The sequence below is a fragment of the Centrocercus urophasianus genome, unplaced genomic scaffold, assembly GCF_019232065.1.
Source record: "Centrocercus urophasianus isolate 14NV4802_14NV808 unplaced genomic scaffold, USGS_Curo_1.0 seq_9, whole genome shotgun sequence".
Taxonomy (NCBI): Eukaryota; Metazoa; Chordata; class Aves; order Galliformes; family Phasianidae; genus Centrocercus; species Centrocercus urophasianus.
Window position 1 is genome coordinate 25,115,871 of NW_024885532.1, and position 15,437 is coordinate 25,131,307.

The following is a 15,437-nucleotide window of genomic DNA, read 5'->3' on the forward strand; positions in this document are numbered from 1 at the left end:
TCAGTACCAATTGTTGCAACCAATCCTTTTTCTCTCATTTAGGTGGCTATCACAGCACTGTAGTTGAACAGGGAGGGAAGGAGCCCCCAGTAGAGGACCCACGCAGGCTTTTACAACACTTGAGTTTCACAGCTCTCAGAATACTCCCAGTTCCACAGTCTGATCCTGGAGAAGGCTGCAGTGAGCCTGGACTGTTGGAGAGGTCTTGCAGTAAAGTTATACAGGAGCTCTACTTTCCTCTCCCAAACCTGCTCCAAGGAATGGGGTGGAAGAAAGACGGCCAGCGTACCTGTATGTCCTCTCTTCAAGTACAGGCTTACACTGTTGTTAAGTTCAATAAAGCAGCTATGTTTTCAAGGTGTTTCTCTTTAGTAAAACACCAAAACAATTCACTGGAAAAAAAATAATAATTAAATAAATCTACTTCCATTGTAAGGCTTCTTTTTTTTCAGCAGTTATTCAGATTAATCTTCAGCTGCCTGTTTAAAGAGTATCTCTTGGGCTTAAATACAGTAGGGATCCAGGAATTACATGTCTCAGACTTATTGTTAGTAAATGTAAATCAGTTTCAATTTATTTGTTGTTTAGAAGAAGAAGCGGGGTGTTCTTGTTGCGATGTGGTTCAGTTTCAAGAAATGTCAGTAAAGTAGATGAATAATGTAAGTGTGCAGAATCAAATGAATCATTTTTTTTGGTTTCGTTAGTTTTATTAGCTGGTAGTTGCTCATTACATAGAAGGCAAATATTGGTATTGCATATTTTGACTCTTCATCAGCAAGGACCACCAATACCTGTATCCATAGCACCTGATCTTCTTGCTCAACTATGGCTGAAATGTGAAGTACATGCTGACGTTTGAAGGCCAAATGGGAGCAAGCTTCCTGAGCTTCATCTCAAACATGCAGACTCAGTCCCAGGAAACACCCCACAGGTGGCAGCAGTCTGGCTCGAGTCGTAATGCGGGTTTGATAAAATTCCAACGCAGATGCTTTCAGGCTGACCTGGAACTCATTGCTGTGCTTGGGAGCTCAGCTGGACATGTAGCCAATTGCTTTGCGTAGCCTTCAGGTTGGCTTTGGGAGGCTTTGCTTCAAAGTCTTGCCAAAAGCCGGCGTTCGAAGCAACTTAGAGCACGCTGAGGCGGCGGGGCTGCGGCTCGCGGTGCCGCTTCTATGGCTGCCAAGTTCCACTGCTGAAACTATACTTTTTTATCAGGTCCTGTTTGCGTCTGGCAAAGATCTGTAGACACAACATCATTAACAGCAGTGCATATTTTCACAAGATTTACCTCTTCAACACTTTTTCCAAGTTAGTAAATCATAGCTTCTTTAATGTCCTGCTGGCTGCGTGAAAAACAGGAATTTATGTAACAAGCTCTGGTTTGCAAACCTTTTCCTGTTAGGAAAATTTTTTTTTTTTCATTGTTGGCAGCGTTAGGAGACAGCTCTGTTACTCAAAGAGTGACCTCAGATGTCCTCAGTGCAATAATACCAGATTATAATATTTTTGATGACTAAGGAATAGCAGTAATTTCTTAAATATTTAACGCTTCTCTTGCGGAAAAAAGAGAGTTGAGCACGAGCAGAAGATTTTCACTGCCTGATGTTTTGCATGCCTTATATGCTTATTTTCATAGTAAACACTCAGCCTAAGCCAACTGGGTATGTTTACAAAATACAATAAAAAACTGAACTGGCGCAGGAGGTTTTTTAATCAACAGACGTGCAGAACAACTTTCTTGCGACATTGCTAACTCTGGAATTGTGTCAGCCTTTAATTCCGCTTTGGCCCTACAGTGAAAACAAAGGGCTGGCAGGGCCAGCTCCCTGCACTCCTCAGCCCTTCCAACCACAGCCACGGGCAAGTCCAGGGAAAGATCTTTGGGCTTACCCTCCTGACACGATGCTAACACTGCATTACTATGATGTCAGGTCGGACGGGGGAGAGCAGATGCTTGCCTTGAGCCCCAGAAGGCACTGAGCACCACAGGCCTAAAGCTATGCAGAGGGGAATTCCACATGATGATATTTTTATGGGGCTGCATGTGGTGAAAATAACATTTCGAGGCTTTGTCACTGGATAGGAGATGAGATTTTGATTGCAAAGTTACTGCAGTGAAGAGATATAGTCCTATTGCAATTAGGTAATGTCATAAAGATGGGCTTCCTTTCAAAACTGAATAAGGAAATGCTGAAATTGTTGCTGGTGTTGATCTAACTGGGATGATTTATTAAATGGGATGGTTCTCTGGATGGGAAGAAGAGGTTGGAAAGGCTTCTGAAGTTAGTCAGACGTTTTGACTAGCAATTGGGCTGGCTGAACCGTGAGCTACATGATGATGTCTTCTGCCATCTTCTGCTGTCCAGGGGCACTTAGTGACCCGTCTGGTGTGAGGCTGTGCTCCTGTGGGGACATCCTCAGGGTGCTGCAGTCTATAAGGTGTGAACAGTCTCTGGTCCAGGACTATTTGCTGTTCTAATCTGCTGAAGATTAGCCCTAGAGTAACCATTCCTGTTGGGCTCTTCAGGTGGCCAGGCCTGCTTTTGTCAACTGGCTTTCCACAATCCACACTGTGCCATGGCTGTAGCAGAAAATTGGAGCCTCTGATCTCTGATTTTTGAGCAAGATGACTTTTTCCACCTGACGTGGCTCCCTATGACTGTTGATGCTTTTCTTTTATCAGATGGATATATTGGGAATGGGGCAACATGTGCATATTGGCAGTAGCTTTGAGAAACTGGATGTGTGTGGGAGGACAGTTAGGATCTAAGAGGTGAAGGAAGACCAACTTGGTATTACAAGTCACTTGTTAGCTTGTCAAACTGTAGGTTTAGATTCTTAAATTTTTTTTTTTTTTTTTTTTTTTTTTTTTTCTGATGAGGCATAGCTGGTGTCTGAGGAGATAATGAAAAGCTTCAGTATCCCCTGGTCAGTCTTGGCACAAGATGTCTTGTGCCCTCAGGTATTGCATGAGTCAATGTTGCATATTAAAATGTTGATTTTGAAAGAGAAAGATGGTTTTAAGACTAACATTTTAAATGCAAGTTTGTCTGTGCTATTTGCATTCCTTTCTCCCTTGTGATTTCTTAGGTGTTTAGTTATATTTATATACAAAAACTCAATCCTTGGTTTTCTTTGTGTTTTTGCTTTTGACAGAAGTCATTTGAACTTCACTAACGTTCAGAGATACACATGCTGGCATATTTGTAGGGTTTAGAGAAATGTGTGATGAGATCCCATTACAAGGACCATAAAACAAGATCTAATATTTCTCAACTTTGCATGAAAGAAATCCCTGAAAGCCTTCAGGTTCAACTCATTAGACTGAAGCTGATAATAGGACCTTCAGTGGGCTTTTTGGTCTTCTGATATATTTTGCTTCCTAAATCTTGAACATACTGAGCATCTCCTTTTATATAGCTGAATGTTATGCTGGGAACCACAGGTATGAATATAGCACTTGAAAACTAAGCTGTATGTAAGAGGTCTCTCTTTGAGTGCTATCACAAATGCAACCTGTGTTCTTACACCTTATTTTGTTTTTCAGAATTCAATCCGTCACAACTTGTCCCTGCACAGCAAATTCATCAGAGTGCAGAATGAGGGAACAGGGAAGAGTTCCTGGTGGATGCTCAATCCTGAAGGAGGAAAGAGTGGCAAGTCTCCTAGGAGGCGAGCAGCATCCATGGATAACAACAGCAAGTTTGCAAAAAGCAGAGGCAGAGCAGCCAAGAAAAAAGCATCTCTTCAATCTGGTCAGGAGGGAAACGGTGACAGCCCTGGATCTCAGTTCTCGAAGTGGCCTGCAAGCCCCAGCTCTCACAGTAATGATGACTTTGATAACTGGAGTACATTTCGACCTAGAACTAGCTCTAATGCTAGTACAATAAGTGGAAGACTTTCTCCTATTTTGCCAGAGCAAGATGACCTTGGAGATGGAGATGTGCACTCCATGGTGTACCCATCATCAGCCACCAAAATGACTTCTACTCTACCCAGCCTTTCAGAGATGAGTAGTTCAGAGAACATGGAAAATCTTTTGGATAACCTTAATCTTTTGTCACCTAATACGTCAATGACTGTATCAACCCAGTCGTCATCTGCTACACTGATGCAGCAAACACCAGGTTACTCATTTGCATCTTCGACCACAAGTATATGTTCACCAAATCCAGACTACAGGAAATTTACATATGCTCAAGCTAGCATGAACTCTTTGCCCCAAATTCCTATGCAGACTCTTCAAGACAGTAAATCAAGCTATGGATCGATGAGCCAATTTAACTGTCCTGCAGGACTTCTGAAGGAGTTACTCACTTCTGATTCTCCTCCGCACAACGATATCTTGGCATCAGTAGACACTGGTGTTTCCCAGGCTGGTGGCAGGGCGCTGGGCCAAGGTGTACTGATGGTCACTAATTCGGTGATGCCAACTTACGGCAATCAGCCACCTCACAACAAAATGATGAACCCTAACGCCCGCCCTCACCAAGGACATAACCAGCCAACACCTGCAGTTAATGGCCGTGCCTTGTCACACACAGTGAACCCCATGTCACATACTTCAGGTCTAAATCGCTTGTCGACAGTGAAGACTTCGTTACAAGTGCCTATGAGTCACCAGATGCAGATGAATGCTATGAACCCATATGCCCCTGTTAACAGTTGCAACGGCTACGGAAGGGTGGGAATTGTTTCCCTCCACCAGGAGAAGCTTCCCAGTGACTTAGATGACATGTTAATTGAACGGTTGGACTGTGACATGGAGTCGATTATTCGTAATGACCTTATGGATGGAGAAACGTTAGATTTTAACTTTGACAGTGTATTGCCTAACCAAAGTTTTCAGCACAGCGTAAAGACAACCACACACAGTTGGGTGTCAGGATAGGATGTAGTAGGAGGTAAGCTGTGCTTTTTATAATAAATCTGAAAAACAGCTTAAAGGGAAGACAGATGTCAAATGCTTAAAACCTGGGCGATCGCTTTTGTTGGCACATGAAGTGCCTCTGTTCCAGTCAGTGGTTTTTTCAGTTCTTTATTAGTTTGTAAATCAGGTTTGCACTGGTGCACTGAGATCGCCGTGTACCTCCTTCTCCTACTTCATTTGGAGTGCTAATATTTTGCCGTTAATATTTTGAACCAAAAAATTTCTGGTAACCAATAATTAATGAAAATGTTTTTCCCCATTTAATTTATTTTAAAGCTAGTTTGAACGTATTTTAATAGACTTCATCTTTTGGTGTGAATGTTAATTTGTTGTTATTGTTGTTGTTTTTTTTTTTTTCCCTAGGCTACGGTTAAATTCTCCAGACTTGTCTGACAGCAGGAACTGAGAAAAGCAGTACAAAGATGTCCTTCACCTTCCTTTTTAATTTTCTTGACAAAGCTGTGCGCGTACACTAGCTTTTTTTGGGGTCTTTTTTTTTTCTTTTCTTCTTCCTTTCGTCAGAGTTGGCAGCAGACTGATTATTTTCCTGTACAGGATGTTTGCCCAAGGTTTGCAGGTTATGTGCTGCTGTAGATAAGAACTGTGCCATTGGAAATTTCATTACTCTGAAGTGCCAAATCCACTACACCATATAATCACAGCAAAGACTCTTACTTACATCATGTCGTGCTTTCGGTTTTGTACAGTATGATCTGTAGAAGAATTGTTTTTTAAGACTATCTGTTTTGGTCCAAGAAAAGTTTATAAACTTTTGTAAGAATACTGTGATGATCTCATGCCCTACGTAAGTTTAACCTTCATTGATGTTACCTGTGTTCTGATGATTTGAGATAACTGTGGACTTGCCTTGCAGCAGTACGAACTGCTTCATTCTACTTAAAATTGTCACACATTTCATATGGGAACAGAGTAGCCGGTTTATATGATCCTACTAAACTCTCACTATTCAAAGCAAACAGTAGGTTAAATGCCATTTGATAAGTTACCTGTATTCATGTAAATTTATGCAAGAATATATCTGGATTTCATTGTCAGACTAATGACTTTGTTGTTGGACTTAAGATAATTTTTGGAATACTTTCCAAGCTATTTTTCTTATAATTAAAATCTACTTTTGTTACATAGGCAACTTGAAAAATAATTCTGAGATCTGGCAGCATTCATAACCTCTTCATTTTGTACAGTATTTTAACTGGATTAAGTACTTGTTTTTATAAATTTCCCTAGCACTTGGGAGTGCTAATAAAGGAAAAGCTTAATAAGTATATTGAATACAAAACATTTCTGTCCCTTTTTTGTTGTGTGATGTATAAAAATAGACAACTTTATGTTTAGGAAATATTTAATCAGTTTTATATATGCATTTTTAGAAATGTCATCTGCTTCTGCTATCATTTTAACTCTGACTACCACAAAGTGTTAAGTACTCATTGTTAGATGCTTGTACAATGCTTCTTCACACTTATATTTATTTCATGGAGGTCTCATAATGTTTGTACACCTGAGAGCAGGACCATTTGGAGAAAATTCATGATTTTGATAAAATTAAAGACAAAATTGATCTTTTCCTTACTTGGCACTGGTTTTAGAGTCTGTCCGTGTTTTTGTCAGCATGCAGTATAACTGAGGTGGCAAAAGTGCTACATTTTAATGGCAGGCTAAAACTTGTGTGACACCCCATTACAGGAAAATAAAAAGCAAAACTACTTTTTTTTTAAGTAAGAAAGAAAAAGTAAGTGGGAAAGTTACACAAACTCAAGAACCTTGGGATAGGGGTGAGTATTAATGATAGAGGCATTGTTCCTGTGGAAACACTTGGTCTTGTTTGAGAGGCACATTGACAGCTTCCTGAGGATTTTTAGGGTTGGGTCATTGATAAGAGATTTATCTTTTTTTTTTTTTTTTGCAGTTAATAAGGCAGTTTTCATGGTTGTGTGGAGCATGGGCCTCACCTGTCTTTCCATTGGTCTACACACCATTTATGTTACAGAAATCTTTGGAGCTGACGGGACAAACAGTTTATGTGCTTGCAGAAGAAAGGGAGAAAAATGAATTTTCACTGATTGTGGTTTTGTCTACGATGCTCACAACTGGAAAATGCTCTAATTGAAACTCTGCTTCCCTGTAGTGATGCTGTATGGTGGAGAAAAAAAGGGGATGTGCCAAGAAAATGAAGTTCAGTAACAAGCCATATATTTAATGATCCTGTTAGGACTTTCCTAAGACTCTGCAATGCATCTACTGATGTGCTAGCATTTAGCACCCTGTTGGGCTTAAATGACTACTAACTACAGCTACTTTTTAGATATCTAATTACAGTTGTCAGCAGTTCCGGGGGTTCAGGGAGCTGTCCTGTGATACAGGATCTCCCCCCGTGTGATAGTGGTTTTTGAACTGTTGAGCATTAATTGTTTGTGGTGCCGAAGCCTGAGCAAAGCAGCCTGCTTTTATGGCCAAAAACTTCAACTAGCATCATCACCATCAACTTCACATTCTCTAAGACTTGATGGTAAACCCGGGCGGTGGGCTCACACATGAGTTTCTGAAGTTCTTTCTTTCTGCTGCGTGCACAAAAATGTTTGTTCCCAAATGGGGATTCATAGCACAGTTCAAAGTAGGCACAAAATCCACCTCTGTGCGCAAAGAAGGCAGTGCTTAACTAAGCTCTATGGGGTTGCAGCTAAACATGCTACATTTAACCATATACCTCCTGTTTATTATTTACTGCTACTGTACAAATTCCTAGATACAGGTGTTTTCTTCCTTTCCTTTTATAACTATGAATATCATAAATGTAGCTGTCCCTGAGTTACAGCAGTCTGTAGGAAGCCCCTTTTAATTACTGAAAGAAAACAGTTGTAGATAATCAGAGGTTTTGGGTCGTGTGGTCAAATTTACTTTCTCTTGCATGGTGCCATCCTAATATTTTGCAATTGTAATTCTGGAATACTGTGAAGTCTGATGAAGGTGTTGTCTGCCTTGAAAGCAAACATTATGCGACCTCTGGTAATAAATCCTTTTCCAGTAAAAAGTACCGAGTTTCTGGAGTAACTTAGTTTGTCAGAATTGTTGTAAATGATTGGTTTGTGAATTGTGCGGATGATCTTACCTATGCAGCCTTGTTTTTGACTTTTCTGGTTTGTACTGTTATTAAAAGTTTATTGTATTATAGAGCTGTTCAGATATTTTAAATATAAAGATGTATTGTTTCCATAATATAGCTATATGATATATGTTTAAGTAGTAGATGCATTAATTGGAAAGCTCTGCTTTGATAAACCGACAATTTGCCTACACTTATAAGCAAAAGTCACATTGCTTATTATTGGCTTAAGTCAACAGAGCGTCCCTAAGAAGAGAAGGTAAAATTGGACCAATTATAAAACAGTATAAAATTTGCACTTGTTAAACCACTGGATGTATGTTAGTACTTTTTTTATTTTTTTACTGATTTGAAATTCCTATTTTCATGATGAAATTGCTAGGATCCTTAATTTATGACTGATTTTAAATAAGGTATTCTCATTATTATTATTATTGTTTTGGTAATCATAATGTAAGATGCAGCATGGTTTATGCAAACAGAAAGCAAATTACTTGGCATTAAACCTGGCCTCCTTTTCGAGGGTGTTCCACAAACCAGCAATATCTGGAGAGATTGGCATGTACGTACCGCTAGCTCTACTTGCGAGTGGCGTGACAGCTCTTCAACGCTCCACTGCTCTGACTTAGTCACACAGCAGAATTGAAATTCAAACGTGGATATTTTCAGAAAAGTGCCTGATGTACTTTTACAGACACACGAGAACAATCCCTGACAGTTTGTTGTATAAAGCCATAAATGTATATAAATTATGTTCAAAAGGTTTTGTGTCCTTTCTTGTATACGGAGAATGAGATTTGTACCAGGATTCTACTTGTGATTAGTAATCCTTCTGCTCAGACGTTGTCGTAATCACTTTCCGTACCGCGTAATCTTTTTAATGATGATGATCCCATTTGGACAATCTTGATGGCATTAGCAATTTTATGTGGAAAAATACCTCATGGTACCCAGTCTTGTCTGACAAGATGATACCATATTAACAAGCAAACACTAACTGCAGAATAGTTAGACAAATTTTCCATTACTTGGTATAAAGGAATTTGTCTCAGAATTACTTCTGGAATTGGAAGTGTGGCAGGTACAGGAACCTACTAGGGCTGTGTTACAAGTGTTTTATCACAGTGTGCTAAATGAAACTTGTTTACAAGTCTTTGAGACTAAACGCAAGAAGAATCCATGCCTGACTCTTAGTGCTCATGAGAGATTTTGTGTAGAGGCACTTTGTTACTGGAAGCTGCATTGCGCAGCACAGACCTGGTTGCCAGTGCTTCAGCAAGCCTAGTTCAGAGAAAATGGCAAAAAAAAGTCCTGAAATCCTTTTGGAATGGGTATTTGTAAGTATAAGCTCTTAATAAAATTGCTATGACATGAGATGGTAACTAGTGTATCAGAATGTTATGTAACGCATTGTTAAAGAAGAAAAAACCTGGGAACACTAGCCATCCATCAGACTGCAGGAAAAATTAGTCTTTTAAGTCCAAATTACATTAGATCCTAACGCTATTAAAGCGGGAGGGAGCCGGCTCTAGAGAGCCATTTTTCTCTTTTCTCTGCCTCTTCCATTAAAGTGAGACACTTCCCAAAGGCCTCTTGGCCCTTCTCCCTCGTTTCTGCCTCTCACTTCCCCTTCCTTCCCAAAGTTCGTGCTTTCCCTACAAGTAAGAGTTTCTATGCCGAAAGTTTGTGCCATGTAGGCCAACCTGCATGCTGTTAAACTCTGTGGGAGCGCTGACGTGAGTGGAGAGAGCAGGAACATCCAATTTTTAATTTTTTTTTTTTTAAATTTAGATTGTGTTTCAAAACAGAGCTGGAAGAAAGGAGGAGAGGCTGCCAAAACAGGCAGCCAACAACACCCACGCCACCATAGTCTTGTGAGGCCCAGATCCTGGCTTGCCTGCAGGTGGGGAGGGAGAGGGCTGGTGGAGAGCTGCTTCCAATGAATTGCTGGCAAAAAATGCCAGTTTGATCTTAAAGTGAGCATAGGTAGACCTAAGGAGAGTGAGAGAACGCCAGCGTACTGCTGCACATAAAACCAGGCGACCTGAAGATATTTAAAAAACGATTTTCCCTTGTACTTTACGACGGTATTTTAGCTTTGCCTCTTTTATTTTTGCACGCTAGGAGAAAAGCATGGAGTGGAAGGTGTCTTCACTGGTGTTCCCAAAAGCCTCACTTCTGAAATGAGAAGACAGTTAAGATCCAGAGATACACTGAGTGTTTGCAAAGCCAACACTTCCAAAGTTGTTGGAAAGGATGTGCATCTAATTGGTACATGAGTAGTTACTGCTGTCGGGAGAGATAGTCAAAGCTTGTCTCTTGGGAAGGGACTGGCTAGCAATTTGTGCCAAGCTGGCAACAAGGGATTTGAATCTGCTGATCAAGCATACAGACCTCAAAGCATCCTTGTGCTCTGAGTCAGTTCTGCATCAATGTAATAAACATGTTTTTGTGCGGAAACATCAGCCTTTCTGTCATGTCAATTGATAATCCAATTAGAAGTACAAATAGCCTTAGATGTTGCAGCTGGCTGTAGTGCAGCTGGTGTGCAAAGATGGGTTTTTATGAACACCCTGAGAAGGAGAAACTTGCACGGAGCAGTGCCTGTGGTCATGACCACTGCTGGAATTGCATGCAAATCCCTGTTCATTACCTGCTTATGTTTTGCCTGGGGTAACGTTCTGGCATATGCCAAAATGATAGCTAAAATGAAGAGGCAGGGACAGCGCCCCATCTTATTTTATTTTATGTTTTTCTACTTGCTGTTGGACCCTGAGGCATTCAGAATTTTTGCATGTGTTTTTTTTCTTGCGAGTAAACTTCTTGCGGGGGTGATTATCACTGCAGTGGTGGGAAAACGGATGAGGGCTTTGAGTACATCAAGAGGAGCACTGTAGGAAACTGATGGGTATAGGGCTATGGAGTGAAGAAAGAGGCAAAGAGACGGTCTGTAAATTGGAGCCTCAACATTTTACCTCCTTGCTGTGTGCAATCTAAAACTGCTTTTGCCATCCGTCAACACAAAGGTCTTTCCAAACAGTTGTATTTCCTTCTCAGTGCCCTAGAGTGATGTTACCTGAGCAGGCAACTGCACAGAGCATGCACAAGAGCTTTGCTGCATTTCCAGGGAACTGTGGAGTTTGGCAGGGATGTGTAAATTGCTTATGAAATATTCAATCCCTTCAATTTTGCTGAAGCCAGGGGATTGTATCTCAGCGTGACCATTACAGAAGTGCATGTATGTGAACTGCAGAGGAGGGGGGGGATAAGAATTTTGGCAGGTATTCTAAGCACTTTCCTGGCTGATGGAGCAGGGTAAGGGAGTCTTTCAGAGGGCAGAGGATTGCTCTAGGGTGGAAGGCTCAGCTTAGCGGGAAAAGAGCTTCCTTTTGGTTGGAGTTTGAAGTTGTGCTCAGTAGCAGCCACAGACTGCACAGTCTCCTGGGTCGATTTGTTGCTTGGGTCTTTCTCACCAGCTGAAAACAAAAGATGTTCTGTGAAACCAAGAGCTGGAGTCTCATTTCAGGAGTCCAAATGTTACCACTTCCTGCTCCTCCCTTTCTTCCCCCTTTACTCCATCAAGTTAGAGCAGTTGAGAGGAGCATTTCTTTTTTTTTCTTCTTTTTTTTTCTTTTTTTTTTTTTTCCTTCCTGTCCCTTCTCAGAGCAGATGGGCTTCATAAGACCTTGTGTCCCTTCAACTCCAACTGTGATGGCCCATCTGCAGTAAGGATATTATCTGCCTCCTCCTTCAGCCCCCTCAACAGATCTATCAGATTAATAGCCAAATGAGCCCTTTCCATGGTTGACTCCAGGAGCCCTTTGAGGTGGGACATTCCATGGTTGACTCCAGGAGCCCTTTGAGGTGGGACATCTCCTCTGTCTCTGCTTCTTTTGCTAAAGGGTTCCTAAATTGAAAACAGGTAGTGAGGGAAGTGCTGGGAAAGGATCTGGACTTGGGGTTGGGTAGCCACTTCACTGTGGTCCTCTCCTATGCTACCTCAGTGTTCAGACCTTGCACTGGGCCTTAGTGAGCACACAGGGCTCCCACTGGATTACCTTCTGAGTAGGGTTTCTGCAGTCACAATGTTTTGTTCAGCCACAGGCTGGCTGCTCATGTAGATCCACGTGTCTGGAAACAGTGTAAAACAAGTGTCACTCGCCTGACCATGAACTTCTTGAGCGGTTGTTTGTCTTCATCACACCAGTCTTGGTGTGGTAGGTACAGCAAGCCAAGTGCCTGCTGGTGACCAAGCACTATGACATGTGAATGGGGCTTATGTTCACTCCAAAAATAATATTGAGCAATAATATTGAATATAATAATATTAAATATGTTGGACTCTTGTATAACTGCGGTGAGAGTTGTTGCTTAGGTAGGAATGACAGCCAGATAAACAGAATCATAGGATGGCTTAGCTTGGATGGGACCTTAAAGATCATCCAGTTCCAAAACTCCTGCAATGGGTAGGGCTGCCAACCAGTAGATCAGGCTGCCCAGGATGTAAAGTAAAAGAATGAGGATTCCTGTCCTTGCGAGGGGTCCTACCATGATCAGAGGAGCTGGGTTTGACTTCCACTCAGAGTTACTTCACAGAGCGTGTGACAGTTGGCAACATTTTGAAGTGATGGGGCAAACAGCAGCCATGTCTCATCCGGAGCGAGCTGTGCTTCACAAATGTGGCTGTCGGCAAGCATGAAGACAAGTGTGGTCTGTGTAACCTGTATAGTTTTCCCGTGGCTTTGGGAATTTTCCTCAGTCAAGTTCCTGTGAGAAATGGGACATAATGGAGGTCCTCTCAGTGCCTACAACTGCTTTACAGAGTTAGCCATCTGAGTACAAGTAGTACTTGGCTTTTCCACACTGGGGAAACTACAACTGCCTTCTCTCGAAGACCTGAAGGAGCTTTGCTGATCAATGAGTTAGAAAAGTGATCACCTGGCATGTTTGATGACCTAAATTACATTACTGAGTACACCATTATACAGGACAGTGAAATGTGAGGCTGTGCCAAGAATTGCAGGAGGATATTCTATGACTATGTGAGAACAGCAGATATGATTGACTGTCGGTAATTGTAAAATAATGCTCAAGGGAGAAGGAAAAAGAAAGCCAAATACATTAAGATGCTTAATGAACCCTGAATGAGCTTCTACTACTTTGAGAACAACCTTGGTGTCATTGGAAGGATTTCTTGAAAGTCTTGGCTCACTGTTAAGCTGTAGACAAAAAGATACGACAGAAATGAGTGGGGGACAAGGATTGAAAACCTCTGTCGTGCTACTCCACATGTAAATTGCACCTGCATCATAAATATTGCATGCTGTTTGACTTTCAAAGAGCATACTGTGGGGCTACAGAGACTCAGAAGCAGAGACTAAATAGAAAAAAAGATGAGTGAAGGCGGGTATAGGTGCATGAGATGGTAGAGATATGTAAAATTATGGATGCTATGGAGATGAAAATAATTCATCATTATTTCTCAGGGCACAAACAGGGGTATCCAATGAAAAGATCAGGCAACAGGTTTGGAATAAAGGGAAGTACTTTTTCACCCAGTACATAATTACGTTTTGTAACTCATTGCCACGGGATGTTGCAAAGGCCAAAAGTTTAAATGGATTCAGAATATGAATTTATAGAAGCTAGGTCCATCAGTGGCTATTAAACACAATGCTCCGGATGCAGCCTCTAGCTCAGGAAGTCTCTAAATGACCAGTTGCTGGAAGCATGTACCAGGGAAGGGATTACTCAGTCCATGGCTGGCTGCTTGTGCTCCTTTCGCCTACACATCCACTGTTGGCCTCTATCAAGGACAGGATATTGGTGTAAGCGGACCTCTGATCTGATCTGGCAAGGCTGTCTTCACCTTCTTAATGGTGGAGGGAATAGGTACAGCCAGAAACAGCTACCCAACACCCTTCTGTAAGGAGGTTTCAAACATCCATGTAGACTTTCTCAGGTCTATGGCAGTGGTTGTGGACTGCCTCTCTCTGTGTTGGAAGACTTATCTGATACCTTTCAGGGCAAGGCATACTCTCAGCTGAGAGTATGTTCTCACTCTAACAAGCTGCGATGTAACAAATGCAAATTACCTGACAAGATTTATAAGACTTTAGGGGAGAAAGAAAGCACAAGGAAGAGAGAGGATCAGGCAAAAAACAAAATTTGCATTCTTTGCAAGCAGCTCTACAGAGGTTACTCTCAGGGAAAGTATAATAGAATTGTTAAGAATGGAAAATACCACTGAGACCAGCTAGTCCAGTCATCAACTCATCACCACCATGCCCACTAGTCAATAAAATGGTGCTTTGCACGTCTCAGCCTCTCCCCCACACTGATGACTAAAGCACTATTTTTCTTGCTTTTATAGGTAGCCAAGTGGTTAAAGTCACTCATTCATACACCTGAAAACCTTTCAGAGATAGTCAATGGTAGTACTGGACAGTAAGCCCAGAAGAACAGGTCTAGAAGTAATGGTGTGTCAGTGGTAGCAACTTCTCCAGTGCTGAGGTCAACCAGAAGATAAATGATGGAGAATGGAGTTCTCTCGGATTAAAATATGAAATTTTCTTGCTGGATTCATTGTCTTTCCTTTGCACGCTAACAGAATGACACCAGGGTTGTTAACTCACTGCAGCTGATTCAGAAATGCTGACCTAAAGATGCAAGGAGAGAATAAGGCTTGTTATCTTGCTTGTAGCTCAGACAGCCCATTATAGGACTTCATGTGAAGAGATCCCGAGTAGACGTTTCGAGTCTTGAATGCCAGCAGCTAAAAATACTGGTGAGAGTGAATTTATGCTTTAGCTCATCAGCCAATATGCGGGAAATCACAGACTTCAGTGTTGAAAATATAATGCTAATGGACTGCCATATGCATTGCAAACTTCGCTTTCTTTCCTTAGATCTGTGTCCAAAGCTCCTTCCTCTGTGAAGCTTTGAAATGTGAAGTCTGATCAATGCTGACTCTTCTCAAAACATTCAAAAAGAATTTTTAAGAAACCTGTCACCTCTACATGTTCCCCTTCAAAAGCAAGTGGTTATTTTCTTTAAATTTCCACCCTTAAAAGAAAATGTTGATATTTTAAACTCCATAATTACAACCTGTAGGTTGCTTAAATTGGCTTAATGGTTGGCACCTCAACTGACTGGAACTTGGGCTTTTTGATTTATTTCAAGTGGAATTACAGAGAACCATGCAATTTATAAAGCACTAGTTAGTCTTTGTTATCAAGCACATCCCCTCCCTTCTCCATCTTTTTTTCAACCACCTTCTTAGTGCTGGGTTTAGTAACGTGTTTATGACTCCCATAACATGGGCAGCGTCACAGACTGCATCCAGAGCTACTTCCCATTTATCCTGCCATCTGCTATCAATTA

The 15,437-nt window shown here is 41.3% G+C and overlaps 1 protein-coding gene across 1 annotated transcript in view; it reads left to right on the plus strand.

Moving 5' to 3' along the window:
• The window catches only part of FOXO1 (forkhead box O1), a 61,308-nt gene extending 52,491 nt beyond the window's left edge, over positions 1-8,817 (plus strand). The window contains exons 2-3 of the mRNA XM_042838922.1: positions 3,548-4,904; positions 5,294-8,817. Of these exons, the coding sequence (XP_042694856.1) occupies positions 3,548-4,891 (1,344 nt within the window). The 3' untranslated portion in view covers positions 4,892-4,904; positions 5,294-8,817. The remainder of the gene's footprint in view (positions 1-3,547; positions 4,905-5,293) is intronic.
• The last annotated feature ends 6,620 nt before the right edge of the window (positions 8,818-15,437 follow it).